This window comes from Crinia signifera, chromosome 5 (genome assembly GCF_055691185.1).
Source record: "Crinia signifera chromosome 5, ASM5569118v1, whole genome shotgun sequence".
NCBI lineage: Eukaryota > Metazoa > Chordata > Amphibia > Anura > Myobatrachidae > Crinia > Crinia signifera.
Window position 1 is genome coordinate 326,095,740 of NC_139221.1, and position 22,599 is coordinate 326,118,338.

The 22,599-nt window shown below is 50.1% G+C and overlaps 1 protein-coding gene across 1 annotated transcript in view; it reads left to right on the top strand.

Annotated features, from left to right (window-relative positions):
• The first annotated feature begins 125 nt into the window (after nucleotides 1–125).
• Nucleotides 126–22,599, top strand: part of GPAA1 (glycosylphosphatidylinositol anchor attachment 1) — a 28,096-nt gene continuing 5,622 nt past the window's right edge. Inside the window, exons 1-9 of the mRNA XM_083144942.1 lie at nucleotides 126–237; nucleotides 4,075–4,190; nucleotides 7,024–7,203; nucleotides 7,478–7,589; nucleotides 8,838–8,985; nucleotides 9,299–9,400; nucleotides 15,368–15,564; nucleotides 15,869–16,065; nucleotides 16,184–16,336. Coding sequence (XP_083001068.1) covers nucleotides 229–237; nucleotides 4,075–4,190; nucleotides 7,024–7,203; nucleotides 7,478–7,589; nucleotides 8,838–8,985; nucleotides 9,299–9,400; nucleotides 15,368–15,564; nucleotides 15,869–16,065; nucleotides 16,184–16,336 — 1,214 coding nt within the window. The 5' untranslated portion in view covers nucleotides 126–228. The remainder of the gene's footprint in view (nucleotides 238–4,074; nucleotides 4,191–7,023; nucleotides 7,204–7,477; nucleotides 7,590–8,837; nucleotides 8,986–9,298; nucleotides 9,401–15,367; nucleotides 15,565–15,868; nucleotides 16,066–16,183; nucleotides 16,337–22,599) is intronic.

A 22,599-nucleotide genomic window follows, 5' to 3' on the forward strand; every position in this document is an offset into this window, starting at 1 on the left:
TATTATTTCTCACTAATATCTGTGCTCTTGTGTTGTTCACTAGTGGGATAAAGGACACAGCATGTTCCCATGTTCTGGGGTCTCTAATCATCTTATTTCATGTAGTGCCACCTCCCGCCTGCAGGTGCCGCTGTGACTTCCCCGGACGCTCTATGGTTCTCCCTGAGTCCCCTCTTACCCCGGCTCCCTGCTCTCTATGATGCGGAAGTGTCTGCAGTGTGACAGCTGATGCCGGAGGTGAGAGAGCATAAACTGCCTCTATTATACTCACATGCTGTACATTATATTATATTATACCCCCTGTATATTATACTCACATCCTATATATTATACTCATATGCTGTACATTATATTATATTATACCCCCTGTATATTATACTCACATCCTATATATTATACTCATATGCTGTACATTATATTATATTATACCCCCTGTATATTATACTCACATCCTGTATATTATACTCATATGCTGTACATTATATTATATTATACCCCCTGTATATTATACTCATATGCTGTACAGTATATTATACCCCCTGTATATTATACTCATATGCTGTACAGTATATTATACCCCCTGTATATTATACTCATATGCTGTACAGTATATTATACCCCCTGTATATTATACTCATATGCTGTACAGTATATTATACCCCCTGTATATTATACTCATATGCTGTACATTATATTATATTATACCCCCTGTATATTATACTCACATCCTGTATATTATACTCATATGCTGTACATTATATTATATTATACCCCCTGTATATTATACTCATATGCTGTACAGTATATTATACCCCCTGTATATTATACTCATATGCTGTACAGTATATTATACCCCCTGTATATTATACTCACATGCTCTACATTATATTATACCCACATGCTGTACATTATATTATACCCCCTGTATATTATACTCATATGCTGTACAGTATATTATACCCCCTGTATATTATACTCACATGCTGTACATTATATTATACCCCCTGTATATTATACTCACATGCTGTACAGTATATTATATTATACCCCCTGTCTATTATACTAATATGCTGTACATTATATTATACCCCCTGTATATTATACTCATATGCTGTACATTATATTATACCCCCTGTATATTATACTCATATGCTGTACATTATATTATACCCCCTGTATATTATACTCACATGCTGTACATTATATTATACCCCCTGTATATTATACTTACATGCTGCACATTATATTATATTATACCCTCTGTATATTATACTCATATGCTGTACATTATATTATACCCCCTGTATATTATACTCATATGCTGTACAGTATATTATATTATACTCCCTGTATATTATACTCATATGCTGTACAGTATATTATATTATACCCCCTGTATATTATACTCACATGCTGTACATTATATTATACCCCCTGTATATTATACTCATATGTTATACATTATATTATATTATACCCCCTGTATATTATACTCACATGCTGTACATTATATTATACGCCCTGTATATTATACTCACATGCTGTACATTATATTATATTATACCCCCTGTATATTATACTTACATGCTGTACATTATATTATATTATACCCCCTGTATATTATACTCACATGCTGTACATTATATTATATTATACCCCCTGTATATTATACTCATATGCTGTACAGTATATTATATTATACCCCCTGTATATTATACTCACATGCTGTACAGTATATTATATGGGACTATGTAAAAACCGGACCGGACTAAACCCCGGACTGCCGGACAGGACATCAAAATCTGCAGTCCGGAGCTTGTAGGGTCCGGTCCAGGGGGTGTCCTGTCCAGGGGTGTCTTGTCCAGGGGGGTCCCTGTGATAGCTATCACCAGGGACATGGGGGAGGGGAGATTACAGCCTCCCCGGCTGGTCCGGACCGTCCGGTTTTTGCTACATACCCGGACCATACAGGGAGGCTTTATTCTACTCCCCCTCCTCTACCTGGTGACAGGTGTGACAGGCAGCCCCCCCGGACAGGACCCCCCCCGGACCGGAGGCTACAAGCTACAAAATGCAGAGTTTGATGTCCGGAGGTTTTGTGTTGGTCCAGTTTTCACCCATACCCATATTATATTATAGCCCCTGTATATTATACTCAGAACATGTATGCTATAGCTGATAACCACCCCCTAGATTATACATCGCACCTGTATATTATACTTGGCTCCTGTATTATAGCAGATATTCTAAATGTATACTATATATACTAGGTGATTCATCGCGCCCTACGGTTCACACCGTTGTAAGGGGCTGCGCCCCCTTAATTTGTGAATGTTTGTATTGTGAGAAATATGGTTAGAATTGTATGAAAGATGCCCTGTATTGCAACTTGAGTTATAGGTGAAATGTGTTAAATAGAGAGCATATGATGTGGAAGGGTGTGTGTATTGTGTTTAATTAAAAAGCGGTTACAGAGTAAGATGTACATTGATAGTGTGGAGGGTACAGTGACATTTGTGCGTGTGTGTGTGCAATAGTATGGTAGGGTGTTTTTGGGTCAGCGGCTCCCCACTGGCGGAGGTCACGACACAGGAAAACAGGAGGCTGGGTAGTGATAGGGGTATGTGGGCATAAGGGGGACTAAAGAGGAGGGTGGGGGACACTGTGCAGCTTCTGCCAGTGGGTGAGGGTCCAGCGTTGCAGTACAGGACGGTGGCCCTGAGTCAGTGTCTCCTCCTACTGGGTGGGAGTTAGGGTGCAGGAGGCTGGAGTATATGGGCAACACAGCGTCAGTGACTCCCCAGTGGTGAAAGTTACGGTTCAGGAGAGCAGGAAGCTGGGTAGTGATAGGGGTGTGTGGGCATACGGGGGACAAAAGAGGAGGGTGGGGGACACTGTGCAGCTTCTGCCAGTGGGTGAGGGTCCATCGTGGCAGCACAGGAGTACAGGACGGTGCCCCTGAGTCATTGTCTCCTTCTACTGGGTGGGAGTTAGGGTGCATGAGAGCAGGAGGCTGGGCTATGAGGCATGATAGGGGAATGTGGGCAACACAGGGTGAGCGGGTCCCCACTGGCGGAAGTTACGGGGCAGGGCAGGGATAGAGGTGTGTGGGCATGAGGGGTAGTAAAGGTTTTTGGCTGTTGCAGAGTAGGGATGGGCATTGGTGCAGACGCCATCGATGGTTGGCATTGATGGCGATTTTGCATCGATAGTAGTAAAATATTACTTGGATAACCATCGATTGTTGTAGCTATCGATGGTCATCCATTATATCTGACTGAATAGGCTGTGGGGGTCCCGCGAATCGAGGGAGAGGGCGCGGGGGTCCTGCGAATCGCGCGCGCGGGGGGGGGAGTTGTGGGGGGTGCCGCGAAACGCGGGAGGGAGTTGAGGGGCGCCCCGCGAATCGCGGGAGGGGTCACGGGGGGCCCGCGAATTGCGGGGGGGGGGGGCGCTGGGGGCCCGAGAATCGTGGGGGGTGGGTCGCGGGTGTCTGGGGGGGGGTGTGCTGGCAGAGGGGCGGGGGTGCTGGAGTAATGGTGGATGGTGGCTGTGGAGAAATGGTGGATGGTGGGCGTGTACTGTAGCCCTGGCTTGGCGAAGGGAGGTGATGTCAAGGGGGTGGGGTGAGTAGAACACTGGTCTTTTCCCTAGGGGGGGCGGGTTTGTGTATAACGCTGGGCGGGAAAGTTATACACATAGAACACTGGTCTTTTCCCTAGGGGGGCGGGTTTGTGTATCCCGCTGGGAGGGAACGTTATATACACAGGAGATGAGTGACAGATCTGGCTAAATATATATGAGATAGCGCCTGTATATTATACCCAGCCTCTGTATTATAGCTGATATCCACCCTGTAGATTATACTGTGTATTATACATACTATGCATTGACTAGTGACAGAATGGCTGGCATATACTGCACTGTCCTGTAATTGGTATGGTGTATTTGGAGTGACTGATTTCACATGTTGGGCTTATATACAGGTGTAACGGTGACCGTATAATGCTGGCCTAGTGCTTTATGTGTGCATATATGTGGGGTAATTGTTATCTATGGACCATCTCCTTTTAGCTTCCCTGCTGCTCTGGAGACAGGAACACCAACAGTCACAGAATGGGCCTCCTTTTGGACCCGAATCGCCGACAGGCCCTGTCCCGCATTGTGACCAGGCTCAATGCCCCCCTCTGGTAGGTGACCACCTCTTCGGCTGACGTTTGACCTAATTCTTCCGTTTCTTTCGGTTACCTGCTAATGAGCTCTTAACAAATGCTTTTTCCCCCCTAACAGCGTACCCACCCCCCCCCCCACATTACACACACACACACACACACACACACACACACACACACTCTGTGTGCTATTCCTGTAATGTGCACCTCCACTGCCAGTGGGGACCTACACAGTGCTCCCCAGATGGTTTCCCCGCAGGCAGGATGTGCTTCACGTGGCACTTCCCATGCAGGGTGTATCCTACTACTACACAGTATCCGGTCCACGGATCTACGATGTATAGAACGACCATGTTATGATTGACCACGCTTAGTCAAACCCCTCTAGTTAGACACCTAAAGATAGTTGACAGAGTCTACACAGTAACTGAAGCCAGCGTTAGTGCGCCGTGAGTGTTTTACCTTTTTGTAATGCCGAACGTCACAGGATGACTTGGTTCATACATTACTATCCAAGTGGACATAGAGTGAGATTATCATGTTCTGAGCGTAGCGAGCCATACGGACGGGGGGGACACTGTGCACATATAGTGTCCACGGGGACCCCTGTGGCATCCCGCACCAAAAACCATGAAAAACTCATGTCGATCATGTGACTATCGACCACACCTCCATCGTTACTCTGGCATCTAACTTCTGTTATTGTAGATCTAGACGCAATCGATGTATCTTTAGGCGTCTAACTACAAGTTCGATGTAGGGTGGTCGGTATACCATAGCCCCACTACACGTGTCCGTTTCCCCATATATGCATGGGGCCCTTATATGGCTCACCTCCCATAGTATAACCTTCACAGCGCCCCACATTGCTGCCTCATCTGGAGGCTCTTGGATGGGATGAGAAACACATGGACCGGACAGTTTTGTTGGAACCCCATGAGCGTTTGGACGCTGCAACCGCCCCATTTCCTGTTATCTCTTTTATGGGTAACCTACGTATTCCACCCAGGGGAATCCTACACAGTGTGCTCAAGATGGCCGCCTCACCTCTGGTACCTTGTGAGGGTGGAATACACAACCCGTGGTAGATGTTCGCCAAAATGGCGTCACCAATCCTGCATTGCGCTAACTGTGCGCTCTAGGTTTTATTTTACGTCTTTGTCAGTTTCCTCTTGCTACATCTTTTGTATTCTATGCATTGATTTTGCTTAAACAATACCATCCCTTCCCTTTGTTATATGCATTTATTTTGTCTATCGTGTATGTCCCGGCTGGTATATATTCAGCACTGGGTGGCGCTGCAGAGCACGGTGGTCTATAATCAGTCAGACTAGCTGAGGTACTCGGCATTGCCCGGATTTGGCAGTGCAATTAGCATTACTTGAACTTTTGTTTTGGGCTTAAGCCTTAACCGCTTGCCATGCCCATGGTGTGACCGATATACACCTGTCTGTGGTAGGCTCCCGGGTCTGAGCACTGTTTTTTTTATTTTCTTAAACCCCATATCCTCCACTGCCTCCATGATATGCAACTTTGGCATACAGTATGTTGCTTCCCCTTTTGGGCCCACAGCGGTGCTAGGGGTGTCTTATACCCACAGTATCTTTTTCCAGATTGTGGGGGAAATTTACTAAAGGAAATTTGTAAAAAAATAGGTGTATTTGTATCCAGAAATACACTTATTTTTGACATTTACTATCCCGAAAATACGGCAATTCGTAGTCGTATTGATGTGCTATCAATACGAATACGAATTGACGTATTTTCGGGATAGTAAATGTCAAAAATAAGTGTATTTCTGGATAAAAATACACCTATTTTTTACAAATTTCCTTTAGTAAATTTCCCCCTGTAAGTCATATGTGCACCAAGTTTGGTGTAAATTGCTCCAGGCGTTATGCTGGAATGTACATACATACGTACATTCTGAACTGTCCTTCATTCCTCACATTCCACCTGTCTCTAAATCATGTTACATACATCTAAAAAACATATCCAAAATTCATCAGTACCATACACAAGACACTGCAAAAACTGTAATCCATGCACTCATCATATCACACATTGACTATTGCAGTGGCCTCCTTACCAGTCTTCATAAGAACAGACTCTCACCACTACAATACATTATGAATGCTGCTGCTAGGCTGATCTTCCTGGCTAGACGCTCGTCGTCTGCTGATCTGCTCTGCCAGTCCCTCCATTGGTTGCCTGTATACCTGTATTACCGCATTCATTATAAAATACTTCTACTTACATACAAAGCCATCACTCTGACTACGCCGACTTATATCTCTTTACTTATCCCAAAATATATCCCCACCCGACCTCTCCGCTCTGCCCCAGATCTGCGTCTCTCATCCACACTCATTACTCGCTCCCACTTACACTTGCAGGATTTTTGTCGGGCAGCACCCACCCTATGGAATGCCCTTCCACACACACTAAGACTCTCCGCTAGCCTCCAAACTTTCCAGCGTTCCCTGAAAACTCACCTCTTCAGGCAAGCCTGTCATATTCAGGAACACCCACATAACCTCCAGTAGCATTTATATCTAATTGCATCCCATCAGGACTGTCTAGTAATCTGATTGGTATGGCATTCTATCCTCATGCATCCCTCCTATTATCCCTATAGATTGTAAGCTTGCGAGCAGGGCCCTCCTACCTCCATGTTGGTTTGTATCTACCCAGCTTGTTTAATCACGGTTGTCTCCAATTGTAAAGCTCAACGCAATCTGCTGCGCTATATAAGACACTGTAAATAAATAAATAAATACTTACATTTTTCTACTGTTTTAGAATAAAAATTGTAACATAATTATTTTATATCTCTTCCTTTTATACTCAGCATCATCAGCTATATGGTTGGGGTCGGCTGGTTCTTGGGCCTGGCGTTCCCGCCATTTACACTGCAGTCTTATATATCGGAGAACTCCATGGGATCCACCATGGTGGATGAGAAATTCATCTACGGAGAACGAGCTCTCACTTATGCGCGAGAGTTTGCCGCTTACAAGAAGTCGGCCGGGTGAGTGACCGCGGGTATGTGTGTCGGTAACACTCCGTTGGCGCGTTAAAGGTTCCACGAGATGTAAGGGACGGTGTTCCTCAGCAGCTGTAACATTAACAATCTCTTTATATGTATTAATATCCTCCGAGTATTTATTAGTAACTTCAGATTGTCGCTACTCATCAGCTTGTATGGGGAGATATGATTATAATGTCTCTGTAAGCGTTTGTGTCGTCATGTATTAATGTGAATCGCGGGGACAGCGCAGTCACTGTTGTTTCTTCATATACAGGGGGTCTCCTGTGGCCTGGCTGGAAAGAACCATGCGAGGAATAGGGCTTGAGGTGTACACGCAGAGCTTTGTCCGCACGCTGCCCTTTCCCGATGAGACCACGGAACGATACGTATGTACATCTGGCCTCGGAGATTATTGTATGGCCTGTTTCCTGTGTGTAGATAAATGGTAGGATGGGGTATACGACACTCCCTCCTCTCCTCCACAGCATCCGCCGCCTGTCCCCAATACCTCCGTTGGCTCTTTGTTACCGCATCCTCTGTCCTCCACAGCATCCACCACCTGTCCCCAATAACTCTGGTGGCTGTTTGTTACTGAACTCTCTGTCCTCAGCATCCGCCACCTGTCCCCAATACCTCCAGTGGCTCTTTTTACTGCACCCTCTGTCCTCCACAGCATCCGCCTGCCCCAATACCTCCGGTGGCTGTTTGTTTCTGCACCCTCTGTCCTCCACAGCATCCGCCTGCCCCAATAACTCCGGTGGCTGTTTGTTTCTGCACCCTCTGTCCTCCACAGCATCCGCCTGCCCCAATAACTCCGGTGGCTGTTTGTTTCTGCACCCTCTGTCCTCCACAGCATCCGCCTGCCCCAATACCTCCGGTGGCTGTTTGTTTCCGCACCCTTTGTCCTCAGCACCCACAGCTGTGCCCCTAATAACTGGCAAATCAGCGCTCTGTTAATGCTCCCTCCACCTGCCCTCCTTGGTACCCTAAAGAAACAGTATTACAATCCCGAAAAGCATTCTCTGCAGAAAGAACAGCTTTTTGGAAGTGATGTTTTAGTTGAGACAGGACAAATGTCTCCAAAAGGTTCTTTTAAACTTCCAGTGAGTTAAAAACATAACTATCGCTATTGTCAATTATGTCACGATGAATACACACAAGTCCACAAACATCCATCCTCCATGCGATACAAGTAGTGTTAAATAGTTATACCCCAGTGTTGGGAGTCTTTTTTGCAACTTTTTCCATTCAGTAGTCTTAGTTGCAAAACTGAGCTTATATGATGCACAAGCAGCTTCTGCTGATTAAAACTATATGCAGCTTGGCTATATCCAGTGTGTGACCCTGTATCTGCATTAGAAATGGAACCTTAGTGCTTTCCTGGAAACACCTTTAACGAAGCATTTCCGTTTTATTCAGCAGAAGCTGCTTGTGCGTCCTGTTCATTCTGTGCTGCAAGTAAGATGCTATTTAATGTAAAAAGCTGCAAAACAAGATGCCTGGCGCAATAGCATGGAGCAACTAGAAGGGCTGTTTAATGTGAATGGGGGCTCGATGACCCCGTCTTTATGACCTTCTACAGTTTGATTGTGTTTTTCTCTCTTGTAATAACCCAGTTTCCCACTTTATTACAGATGGTTAAAGGCACCAATGTGTACGGCATCCTGCGGGCACCACGGGCAGCAAGTACAGAGTCACTGGTCCTGAGTGTCCCCTGCAGTGAGGGGCAGAACAACAACCAGGCCGTGGGGCTCCTGTTATCTCTGGCGTCTTACTTCCGAGGTGAGACCCCTGTCCGAGTGTATACGCGGCAGTGCCAGCCCCTATAGATATAGAAGGACAAGGAACGTCTTTATAAAGGGCACACAGTGATCAGGATCTTCATATGTATCAGAACGAGTAGATCTAAAGGATTGTCACATAAATGTAAAAAACGAATATTGTGGGCTTTCTGCGCCGTAATGATTGCAAGCTCTGTTGGTTTGCAGAACTTTTTATTACATAGAAACCTGCTGTGGTTAATACATGACTTGGGACATGCAGACGGATGTGGCTAGCACTGATTGTGTCTTCTACCCCCTCCCCTCCCGCGCAGGTCAAATCTATTGGGCGAAGGACATCATCTTCCTGGTGAATGAGCATGACCTCATCGGGATGGAGGCCTGGCTGGAAGGCTACCACGATGTCAATGTAACAGGTACTGGTTGGGGCAGTGTGATGATGGAGTGTAATGTGCAGGATGTGGGTGTCTGGCAGTGATGTGGTCAGAGCCGAATTTCCCATTAGGCACGTGCCTAGGGGCGGCACATGTTTGGGGGCGGCACTTGGATGCCTGTGATAGTACTGTCAGCCCAAAATGTACCAATAAATGCAAAATATCCACTGTACTGTACTATATTCCATCTTAAATAGAGTGTAAATGGATAGGATATGCAGATACTGCCCCTATAAACTGTCCTACTTAGTAAATATGTATTCATAATAAAAGAACATGTCACAGTTAGTGGCTTTTTTTATAAATCCATTATATTGGCTATTATCAAATGGGGGGCGGCAATATTGTTGTGCCTAGGGGCACAGTCATCCCAAAATCCGCCCCTGGATGTGGTGTAATGTGCAGGATGCTGGTGTCTGGCAGTGATGGGGTGTAATGTGCAGGATGCGGGTGTCTGGCAGTGATGGGGTGTAATATGCAGGCTGCGGGTGTCTGGCAGTGATGTGGTGTTATGCGCAGGCTGTGGGTGTCTGGCAGTGATGGGGTGTAATGTGCAGGCTGCGATTGTTTGGCAGTGATGTGGTGTAATGTGCAGGATGTGGGTGTCTGGCAGTGATGGGGTGTAATATGCAGGATGCGGCGGGTGTCTGGCAGTGATGGGGTGTAATATGCAGGCTGTGGGTGTCTGGCAGTGATGGGGTGTAATATGCAGGCTGCGGGTGTCTGGCAGTGATGTGGTGTAATGCGCAGGATACTGGTGTCTGGCAGTGATGGGGTGTAATATGCAGGCTGTGGGTGTCTGGCAGTGATGTGGTGTAATGTGCAGGCTGTGGGTGTCTGGCAGTGATGGGGTGTAATATGCAGGCTGCGGGTGTCTGGCAGTGATGGGGTGTAATGTGCAGGCTGTGGGTGTCTGGCAGTGACGGGGTGTAATGTGCAGGCTGCGGGTGTCTGGCAGTGATGGGGTGTAATGCGCAGGATGCGGGTGTCTGGCAGTGATGGGGTGTAATGTGCAGGCTGTGGGTGTCTGGCAGTGATGGGGTGTAATGTGCAGGCTGCTGGTGTCTGGCAGTGATGGGGTGTAATGTGCAGGATGCGGGTGTCTGGCAGTGATGGGGTGTAATGTGCAGGATGCGGGTGTCTGGCAGTGATGGGGTGTAATGTGCAGGATGTGGGTGTCTGGCAGTGATGGGGTGTAATGCGCAGGCTGCGGGTGTCTGGCAGTGATGGGGTGTAATGTACAGGCTTCGGGTGTCTGTCAGTGATGGGGTGTAATATGCAGGCTGCGGGTGTCTGTCAGTGATGGGGTGTATTGTGCAGGATGCGGGTGTCTGGCAGTGATGGGGTGTAATGTGCAGGATGCGGGTGTCTGGCAGTGACGGGGTGTAATGTGCAGGATGCGGGTGTCTGGCAGTGATGGGGTGTAATGTGCAGGATGCAGGTGTCTGGCAGTGATGGGGTGTAATGCGCAGGATGCGGGTGTCTGGCAGTGATGGGGTGTAATGCGCAGAATGCGGGTGTCTGGCAGTGATGTTGTGTAATGTGCAGGCTGTGGGTGTCTGGCAGTGATGGGGTGTAATGTGCAGGCTGCTGGTGTCTGGCAGTGATGGGGTGTAATGTGCAGGATGCGGGTGTCTGGCAGTGATGGGGTGTAATTTGTAGGATGCGGGTGTCTGGCAGTGATGGGGTGTAATGTGCAGGCTGCTGGTGTCTGGCAGTGATGGGGTGTAATGTGCAGGCTGCTGGTGTCTGGCAGTGATGGGGTGTAATGTGCAGGATGCAGGTGTCTGGCAGTGACGGGGTGTAATGTGCAGGATGCTGGTGTCTGGCAGTGATGGGGTGTAATGTGCAGGCTGCGGGTGTCTGGCAGTGATGGGGTGTAATGTGCAGGATACTGGTGTCTGGCAGTGATGGGGTGTAATGTGCAGGCTGCTGGTGTCTGGCAGTGATGGGGTGTAATGTGCAGGCTGCTGGTGTCTGGCAGTGATGGGGTGTAATGTGCAGGATGCAGGTGTCTGGCAGTGATGGGGTGTAATGTGCAGGATGCAGGTGTCTGGCAGTGATGTGGTGTAATGTGCAGGATGCGGTGTCTGGCAGTGATGGGGTGTAATGTGCGGGTGTCTGGCAGTGATGGGGTGTAATGTGCAGGCTGCAGCTGTCTGGCAGTCATGGGGTGTAATGTGCAGACTGTGGGTGTCTGGCAGTGATGGGGTGTAATATGCAGGCTGCAGGTGTCTGGCAGTGATGGGGTGTAATATGCAGGCTGCTGGTGTCTGGCAGTGATGGGGTGTAATGCGCAGGCTGCGGGTGTCTGGCAGTGATGGGGTGTAATGTGCAGGCTGCGGGTGTCTGGCAGTGATGGGGTGTAATGTGCAGCTGTCTGGCAGTGATGGGGTGTAATGTGCAGGCTGCTGGTGTCTGGCAGTGATGTGGTGTAATGTGCAGGCTGCTGGTGTCTGGCAGTGATGGGGTGTAATGTGCAGGATGCAGGTGTCTGGCAGTGACGGGGTGTAATGTGCAGGATGCGGGTGTCTGGCAGTGATGGGGTGTAATGTGCAGGCTGCGGGTGTCTGGCAGTGATGGGGTGTAATGTGCAGGATACTGGTGTCTGGCAGTGATGGGGTGTAATGTGCAGGCTGCTGGTGTCTGGCAGTGATGGGGTGTATTGTGCAGGCTGCTGGTGTCTGGCAGTGATGGGGTGTAATGTGCAGGCTGCTGGTGTCTGGCAGTGATGGGGTGTAATGTGCAGGATGCAGGTGTCTGGCAGTTACGGGGTGTAACGTGCAGGATGCGGGTGTCTGGCAGTGATGGGGTGTAATGTGCAGGCTGCGGGTGTCTGGCAGTGATGGGGTTTAATGTGCAGGATACTGGTGTCTGGCAGTGATGGGGTGTAATGTGCAGGCTGCTGGTGTCTGGCAGTGATGGGGTGTAATGTGCAGGCTGCTGGTGTCTGGCAGTGATGGGGTGTAATGTGCAGGATGCAGGTGTCTGGCAGTGATGGGGTGTAATGTGCAGGATGCAGGTGTCTGGCAGTGATGGGGTGTAATGTGCAGGCTGCAGCTGTCTGGCAGTCATGGGGTGTAATATGCAGACTGTGGGTGTCTGGCAGTGATGGGGTGTAATATGCAGGCTGCAGGTGTCTGGCAGTGATGGGGTGTAATATGCAGGCTGCGGGTGTCTGGCAGTGATGGGGTGTAATGTGCAGGCTGCGGGTGTCTGGCAGTGATGGGGTGTAATGTGCAGGCTGCGGGTGTCTGGCAGTGATGGGGTGTAATGTGCAGCTGTCTGGCAGTGATGGGGTGTAATGTGCAGGCTGCTGGTGTCTGGCAGTGATGTGGTGTAATGTGCAGGATGCAGGTGTCTGGCAGTGATGGGGTGTAATGTGCAGGATGCGGGTTTCTGGCAGTGATGGGGTGTAATGCGCAGGATGCAGCTGTCTGGCAGTGATGGGGTGTAATGCGCAGGATGCGGGTGTCTGGCAGTGATGGGGTGTAATGTGCAGGCTGTGGGTGTCTGGCAGTGATGGGGTGTAATGTGCAGGCTGCTGGTGTCTGGCAGTGATGGGGTGTAATGTGCAGGATGCGGGTGTCTGGCAGTGATGGGGTGTAATGTGCAGGCTGTGTGTGTCTGGCAGTGATGGGGTGTAATGTGCAGGCTGCTGGTGTCTGGCAGTGATGGGGTGTAATGTGCAGGATGCGGGTGTCTGGCAGTGATGGGGTGTAATATGTAGGATGCGGGTGTCTGGCAGTGATGGGGTGTAATGTGCAGGCTGCTGGTGTCTGGCAGTGATGGGGTGTAATGTGCAGGATGCAGGTGTCTGGCAGTGACGGGGTGTAATGTGCAGGATGCGGGTGTCTGGCAGTGATGGGGTGTAATGTGCAGCTGTCTGGCAGTGATGGGGTGTAATGTGCAGGCTGCTGGTGTCTGGCAGTGATGTGGTGTAATGTGCAGGATGCAGGTGTCTGGCAGTGATGGGGTGTAATGTGCAGGATGCGGGTGTCTGGCAGTGATGGGGTGTAATGCGCAGGATGCAGCTGTCTGGCAGTGATGGGGTGTAATGCGCAGGATGCGGGTGTCTGGCAGTGATGGGGTGTAATGTGCAGGCTGCTGGTGTCTGGCAGTGATGTGGTGTAATGTGCAGGATGCAGGTGTCTGGCAGTGATGGGGTGTAATGTGCAGGATGCGGGTGTCTGGCAGTGATGGGGTGTAATGCGCAGGATGCAGCTGTCTGGCAGTGATGGGGTGTAATGCGCAGGATGCGGGTGTCTGGCAGTGATGGGGTGTAATGTGCAGGCTGTGGGTGTCTGGCAGTGATGGGGTGTAATGTGCAAGCTGCTGGTGTCTGGCAGTGATGGGGTGTAATGTGCAGGATGCGGGTGTCTGGCAGTGATGGGGTGTAATGTGCAGGCTGTGTGTGTCTGGCAGTGATGGGGTGTAATGTGCAGGCTGCTGGTGTCTGGCAGTGATGGGGTGTAATGTGCAGGATGCGGGTGTCTGGCAGTGATGGGGTGTAATTTGTAGGATGCAGGTGTCTGGCAGTGATGGGGTGTAATGTGCAGGCTGCTGGTGTCTGGCAGTGATGGGGTGTAATGTGCAGGATGCAGGTGTCTGGCAGTGACGGGGTGTAATGTGCAGGATGCGGGTGTCTGGCAGTGATGGGGTGTAATGTGCAGCTGTCTGGCAGTGATGGGGTGTAATGTGCAGGCTGCTGGTGTCTGGCAGTGATGTGGTGTAATGTGCAGGATGCAGGTGTCTGGCAGTGATGGGGTGTAATGTGCAGGATGCGGGTGTCTGGCAGTGATGGGGTGTAATGCGCAGGATGCAGCTGTCTGGCAGTGATGGGGTGTAATGCGCAGGATGCGGGTGTCTGGCAGTGATGGGGTGTAATGTGCAGGCTTTGGGTGTCTGGCAGTGATGGGGTGTAATGTGCAGGCTGCTTGTGTCTGGCAGTGATGGGGTGTAATATGCAGGCTGCGGGTGTCTGGCAGTGATGGGGTGTAATGTGCAGGATGCGGGTGTCTGGCAGTGATGGGGTGTAATGTGCAGGCTGCGGGTGTCTGGCAGTGATGGGGTGTAATGTGCAGGCTGCTGGTGTCTGGCAGTGATGTGGTGTAATGTGCAGGATGCAGGTGTCTGGCAGTGATGGGGTGTAATGTGCAGGATGCGGGTGTCTGGCAGTGATGGGGTGTAATGCGCAGGATGCGGCTGTCTGGCAGTGATGGGGTGTAATGCGCAGGATGCGGGTGTCTGGCAGTGATGGGGTGTAATGTGCAGGCTGTGGGTGTCTGGCAGTGATGGGGTGTAATGTGCAGGCTGCGGGTGTCTGGCAGTGATGGGGTGTAATGTGCAGGATGCGGGTGTCTGGCAGTGATGGGGTGTAATGTGCAGGCTGCTGGTGTCTGGCAGTGATGGGGTGTAATGTGCAGGATGCAGGTGTCTGGCAGTGACGGGGTGTAATGTGCAGGATGCGGGTGTCTGGCAGTGATGGGGTGTAATGTGCAGGATGTGGGTGTCTGGCAGTGATGGGGTGTAATGTGCAGGCTGCTGGTGTCTGGCAGTGATGTGGTGTAATGTGCAGGATGCTGGTGTCTGGCAGTGATGGGGTGTAATGTGCAGGATGCGGGTGTCTGGCAGTGATGGGGTGTAATGCGCAGGATGCGGCTGTCTGGCAGTGATGGGGTGTAATGCGCAGGATGCGGGTGTCTGGCAGTGATGGGGTGTAATGTGCAGGCTGCGGGTGTCTGGCAGTGATGGGGTGTAATGTGCAGCTGTCTGGCAGTGATGTGGTGTAATGCGCAGGATGCGGGTGTCTGCCAGTGATAGGGTTTCGCTCACTGCATCTGATTGGTAGTTATTTTATAGCCTGTCTCTGGCACCACCTACAGCTGCTAATATTGCACAGTTATTTTATCCATCCATCCTGACCTCGGCCTGCACTGTTCCCTCTAGAGATAAAGTCCTCTGTGATGATGGGCCGAGCTGGTGCCATCCAAGCTGCAATATCGCTGGAGATGAGCAGTGACGTCATCACCAGCTTTGATGTTGTGGTTGAGGGACTGAATGGGCAACTGCCCAACCTGGACATGGTGAACCTGTTCCTAGCGTTCTGCAAGAAGAACCAGCTGCTCTGCACCATCCAGGGCAAGGTGAGGCTGCTGTCCACTGGTGCCCCTACCGCTAGCCATTGGTGCCCCTTCCACCTGTGCCCCGTCCATTGTCCACCTGCGTCTCTTCCACTGCCCACCTGTGTCCCTTACACCGTTATCACCTTTTTACATCTATGTTCTGCTTACATTTGTATTTATATTTTCACTAGTATTAACCAATCTTAGTTCTTTCTTACTCCCTGTGATGCCACTCCCCCCTGTTACAGGGTACACTCCCCCCCCTGGTGTGCGTCTGTGCTCTCTGTCGCCCCCTGGTGTGCTGATTTGTGTCTTTCTCCTGCAGTTACAGCGTAACGACTATGACACTTTCCCAGTGTATGTGCACAACCTGCAAACTATGCTACTCATGGTCCTGAAGCAGGGCTCCGGTCGACCTCAGGGGGACCACGGCCTCTTCCTGCGCTACCACATTGAAGCCATTACCCTGCGTGGTATCAACAGCTTCCGTCAGTACAAATACGACATGGTCACCATAGGAGAGTAAGTCATTTGTCATCTCCATTATAAGTTGGATTACTGCAGTCTTACAAGTGTCCTGCAGAGGGAGCTGTTCAGTCACCTGTTTATCGGTCATGTTTCTGCCTCTTTCCTTCTCCAGGACCATTGAAGGAATGTTCCGCAAGCTGAATAACCTCTCCGAGCGCCTCCATCAGTCGTACTTCTTCTACCTGCTCCCATCGCTGTCCCGATTTGTGTCTATCGGGATCTACATGCCGGCCATCGGTTTTATCATCCTCATCCTGATCCTCCGCATATCCTTCCTGGAGGCTCAGATGCCACCTTAGTTATTGTACACTGGAAGCTCTGCTTATGTTATTCCTTCTACACTGGCTGGTGCAATGGCGTCTGCTGTGTATGTGTGTGTGTGTGTGTGTGTGTGTGTGTTTTTGTGTGCGTGACATAATCATGTTTCTATACAGTAGTGGTAGTATAGGCACCTGGGTTACAGCAGGAGAGAGCAGTAGTATATGTGCCTGGGTTACAGCAGGAGAGAGCAGTAGTATATGTACCTGGGTTACAGCAGGAGAGAGCAGTAGTATATGTGCCTGGGTTACACCGGGAGAGAGCGGTAGTATATGTGCCTGGGTTACACAGGGAGAGAGCAGTAGTATATGTGCCTGGGTTACAGCAGGAGAGAGCAGTAGTATATGTGCCTGGGTTACATCAGGAGAGAGCAGTAGTATATGTGCCTGGGTTACAGCAGGAGAGAGCGGTAGTGTATGTGCCTGGGTTACAGCAGGAGAGAGCAGTAGTATATGTGCCTGGGTTACAGCAGGAGAGAGCAGTAGTATATGTGCCTGGGTTACACCGGGAGAGAGCGGTAGTATATGTGCCTGGGTTACAGCAGGAGAGAGCAGTAGTATATGTGCCTGGGTTACACCGGGAGAGAGCAGTAGTATATGTGCCTGGGTTACAGCAGGAGAGAGCAGTAGTATATGTGCCTGGGTTACACCAGGAAAGAGCGGTAGTATATGTGCCTGGGTTACACCAGGAGAGAGCAGTAGTATATGTGCCTGGGTTACATCGGGAGAGAGCAATAGTATATGTGCCTGGGTTACACCGGGAGAGAGCAGTAGTATATGTGCCTGGGTTACACCGGGAGAGAGCAGTAGTATATGTGTCTGGGTTATACCGGGAGAGAGCAGTAGTGTATGTGCCTGTGTTACACCGGGAGAGAGCAGTAGTGTATGTGCCTGGGTTACACCGGGAGAGAGCAGTAGTATATGTGCCTGGGTTACATTTAGAGAGAGCAGTAGTATATGTACCTGGGTTACAACAGGAGAGAGCAGTAGTATATGTGCCTGGGTTACAGCGGGAGAGAGCGGTAGTATATGTCCCTGGGTTACAGCGGGAGAGAGCAGTAGTATATGTGCCTGGGTTACAGCAGGAGAGAGCAGTAGTATATGTGCCTGGGTTACACCGGGAGAGAGCAGTAGTATATATGCCTGGGTTACACCGGGAGAGAGCAGTAGTATATGTGTCTGGGTTATACCGGGAGAGAGCAGTAGTGTATGTGCCTGTGTTACACCGGGAGAGAGCAGTAGTGTATGTGCCTGGGTTACACCGGGAGAGAGCAGTAGTATATGTGCCTGGGTTACATTTGGAGAGAGCAGTAGTATATGTACCTGGGTTACATCGGGAGAGAGCAGTAGTATATGTGCCTGGGTTACAGCAGGAGAGCGCAGTAGTATATGTGCCTGGGTTACATCGGGAGAGAGCAGTAGTATATGTGCCTGGGTTACAGCGGGAGAGAGCGGTAGTATATGTCCCTGGGTTACAGCGGGAGAGAGCAGTAGTATATGTGCCTGGGTTACAGCGGGAGAGAGCAGTAGTATATGTGCCTGGGTTACACCGGGAGAGAGCAGTAGTATATGTGCCTGGGTTACAGCAGGAGAGAGCGGTAGTATATGTGCCTGGGTTACACCAGGAGAGAGCAGTAGTATATGTGCCTGGGTTACATCGGGAGAGAGCAATAGTATATGTGCCTGGGTTACACCGGGAGAGAGCAGTAGTATATGTGCCTGGGTTACACCGGGAGAGAGCAGTAGTATATGTGTCTGGGTTATACCGGGAGAGAGCAGTAGTGTATGTGCCTGTGTTACACCGGGAGAGAGCAGTAGTGTATGTGCCTGGGTTACACCGGGAGAGAGCAGTAGTATATGTGCCTGGGTTACATTTAGAGAGAGCAGTAGTATATGTACCTGGGTTACAACAGGAGAGAGCAGTAGTATATGTGCCTGGGTTACAGCGGGAGAGAGCAGTAGTATATGTGCCTGGGTTACAGCAGGAGAGAGCAGTAGTATATGTGCCTGGGTTACACCGGGAGAGAGCAGTAGTATATATGCCTGGGTTACACCGGGAGAGAGCAGTAGTATATGTGTCTGGGTTATACCGGGAGAGAGCAGTAGTGTATGTGCCTGTGTTACACCGGGAGAGAGCAGTAGTGTATGTGCCTGGGTTACACCGGGAGAGAGCAGTAGTATATGTGCCTGGGTTACATTTGGAGAGAGCAGTAGTATATGTACCTGGGTTACATCGGGAGAGAGCAGTAGTATATGTGCCTGGGTTACAGCAGGAGAGCGCAGTAGTATATGTGCCTGGGTTACATCGGGAGAGAGCAGTAGTATATGTGCCTGGGTTACAGCGGGAGAGAGCGGTAGTATATGTCCCTGGGTTACATCGGGAGAGAGCAGTAGTATATGTGCCTGGGTTACAGCGGGAGAGAGCAGTAGTATATGTGCCTGGGTTACAGCGGGAGAGAGCAGTAGTATATGTGCCTGGGTTACAGCGGGAGAGAGCAGTAGTATATGTGCCTGGGTTACACCGGGAGAGAGCAGTAGTATATGTGCCTGGGTTACAGCAGGAGAGAGCAGTAGTATATGTACCTGGGTTACACCGGGAGAGAGCGGTAGTATATGTGCCTGGGTTACACCGGGAGAGAGCGGTAGTATATGTGCCTGGGTTACAGCGGGAGAGAGCGGTAGTATATGTGCCTGGGTTACACCGGGAGAGAGCGGTAGTATATGTGCCTGGGTTACAGCGGGAGAGAGCGGTAGTATATGTGCCTGGGTTACAGCGGGAGAGAGCAGTAGTATATGTACCTGGGTTACAGCGGGAGAGAGCGGTAGTGTATGTGCCTGGGTTACAGCAGGAGAGAGCGGTAGTATATGTGCCTGGGTTACATCGGGAGAGAGCAGTAGTATATGTGCCTGGGTTACAGCGGGAGAGAGCTGTAGTATATGTGCCTGGGTTACACCGGGAGAGAGCAGTAGTATATGTGCCTGGGTTACAGCGGGAGAGAGCAGTAGTATATGTGCCTGGGTTACAGCGGGAGAGAGCAGTAGTATATGTGCCTGGGTTACACCGGGAGAGAGCAGTAGTATATGTGCCTGGGTTACAGCAGGAGAGAGCAGTAGTATATGTACCTGGGTTACATCGGGAGAGAGCAGTAGTATATGTGCCTGGGTTACAGCGGGAGAGAGCAGTAGTATATGTGCCTGGGTTACAGCGGGAGAGAGCAGTAGTATATGTGCCTGGGTTACAGCGGGAGAGAGCAGTAGTATATGTGCCTGGGTTACAGCGGGAGAGAGCAGTAGTATATGTGCCTGGGTTACAGCGGGAGAGAGCGGTAGTATATGTGCCTGGGTTACAGCGGGAGAGAGCGGTAGTATATGTGCCTGGGTTACAGCGGGAGAGAGCAGTAGTATATGTGCCTGGGTTACACCGGGAGAGAGCAGTAGTATATGTGCCTGGGTTACAGCAGGAGAGAGCGGTAGTATATGTGCCTGGGTTACACCAGGAGAGAGCAGTAGTATATGTGCCTGGGTTACATCGGGAGAGAGCAATAGTATATGTGCCTGGGTTACACCGGGAGAGAGCAGTAGTATATGTGCCTGGGTTACACCGGGAGAGAGCAGTAGTATATGTGTCTGGGTTATACCGGGAGAGAGCAGTAGTGTATGTGCCTGTGTTACACCGGGAGAGAGCAGTAGTGTATGTGCCTGGGTTACACCGGGAGAGAGCAGTAGTATATGTGCCTGGGTTACATTTAGAGAGAGCAGTAGTATATGTACCTGGGTTACAACAGGAGAGAGCAGTAGTATATGTGCCTGGGTTACAGCGGGAGAGAGCAGTAGTATATGTGCCTGGGTTACAGCAGGAGAGAGCAGTAGTATATGTGCCTGGGTTACACCGGGAGAGAGCAGTAGTATATATGCCTGGGTTACACCGGGAGAGAGCAGTAGTATATGTGTCTGGGTTATACCGGGAGAGAGCAGTAGTGTATGTGCCTGTGTTACACCGGGAGAGAGCAGTAGTGTATGTGCCTGGGTTACACCGGGAGAGAGCAGTAGTATATGTGCCTGGGTTACATTTGGAGAGAGCAGTAGTATATGTACCTGGGTTACAGCAGGAGAAAGCAGTAGTATATGTGCCTGGGTTACAGCGGGAGAGATCAGTAGTATATGTGCCTGGGTTACAGCGGGAGAGAGCAGCAGTATATGTGCCTGGGTTACACCGGGAGACAGCATTAGTGTATGTGCCTGGGTTACAGCAGGAGAGAGCAGTAGTATATGTGCCTATGATACAGTAGGAGAGAGCGGTAGTGTATGTGCCTGGGTTACAGCAGGAGAGCGCAGTTGTATATGTGCCTGGGTCACACCGGGAGAGAGCGGTAGTATATGTGCCTGGGTTACAGCGGGAGAGAGCGGTAGTATATGTCCCTGGGTTACATCGGGATAGAGCAGTAGTATATGTGCCTGGGTTACAGCAGGAGAGCGCAGTTGTATATGTGCCTGGGTTACATCGGGAGAGAGCAGTAGTATATGTGCCTGGGTTACAGCGGGAGAGAGCGGTAGTATATGTCCCTGGGTTACATCGGGAGAGAGCAGTAGTATATGTGCCTGGGTTACAGCAGGAGAGCGCAGTAGTATATGTGCCTGGGTTACATCGGGAGAGAGCAGTAGTATATGTGCCTGGGTTACAGCGGGAGAGAGCGGTAGTATATGTCCCTGGGTTACATCGGGAGAGAGCAGTAGTATATGTGCCTGGGTTACAGCGGGAGAGAGCAGTAGTATATGTGCCTGGGTTACAGCGGGAGAGAGCAGTAGTATATGTGCCTGGGTGACATCGGGAGAGAGCAGTAGTATATGTGCCTGGGTTACAGCAGGAGAGAGCAGTAGTATATGTGCCTGGGTTACAGCAGGAGAGAGCAGTAGTATATGTACCTGGGTTACAGCAGGAGAGAGCAGTAGTATATGTGCCTGGGTTACAGCAGGAGAGAGGAGAGAGCAGTAGTATATGTGCCTGGGTTACAGCAGTTGAGAGCAGTAGTATATGTGCCTGGGTTACAGCAGGAGAGAGCAGTAGTATATGTGCCTGGGTTACAGCAGTTGAGAGCAGTAGTATATGTGCCTGGGTTACAGCAGGAGAGAGCAGTAGTATATGTGCCTGGGTTACAGCAGGAGGGAGCAGTAGTATATGTGCCTGGGTTATACCGGGAGAGAGCAGTAGTATATGTGCCTGGGTTACACCGGAGAGAGCAGTAGTATATGTGCCTGGGAGAGAGCGGTAGTATATGTGCCTGGGTTACAGCAGGAGAGAGCGGTAGTATATGTGCCTGGGTTACACCGGGAGAGAGCAGTAGTATATGTGCCTGGGTTACACCAGGAGAGAGCAGTAGTATATGTGCCTGGGTTACACCGGAGAGAGCAGTAGTATATGTGCCTGGGAGAGAGCGGTAGTGTATGTGCCTGGGAGAGAGCGGTAGTGTATGTGCCTGGGTTACACCGGAGAGAGCAGTAGTATATGTGCCTGGGAGAGAGCGGTAGTATATGTGCCTGGGTTACAGCAGGAGAGAGCGGTAGTATATGTGCCTGGGTTACACCGGGAGAGAGCAGTAGTATATGTGCCTGGGTTACAGCAGGAGAGAGCAGTAGTATATGTGCCCGGGTTACATCAGGAGAGAACAGTAGTATATGTGCCTGAGTTACAGCAGGAGAGAGCAGTAGTATATGTGCCTGGGTTACAGCAGGAGAGAGCAGTAGTATATGTGCCTGGGTTACAGCGGGAGAGAGCAGTAGTATATGAGCCTGGGTTACACCGGGAGAGAGCGGTAGTATATGTGCCTGGGTTACACCGGGAGAGAGCGGTAGTATATGTGCCTGGGTTACACCGGGAGAGAGCGGTAGTATATGTACCTGGGTTACAGCAGGAGAGAGCGGTAGTGTATGTGCCTGGGTTACAGCGGGAGAGAGCGGTAGTATATGTGCCTGGGTTACATCGGGAGAGAGCAGTAGTATATGTGCCTGGGTTACAGCGGGAGAGAGCTGTAGTATATGTGCCTGGGTTACACCGGGAGAGAGCAGTAGTATATGTGCCTGGGTTACAGCGGGAGAGAGCAGTAGTATATGTGCCTGGGTTACAGCGGGAGAGAGCAGTAGTATATGTGCCTGGGTTACACCGGGAGAGAGCAGTAGTATATGTGCCTGGGTTACAGCAGGAGAGAGCAGTAGT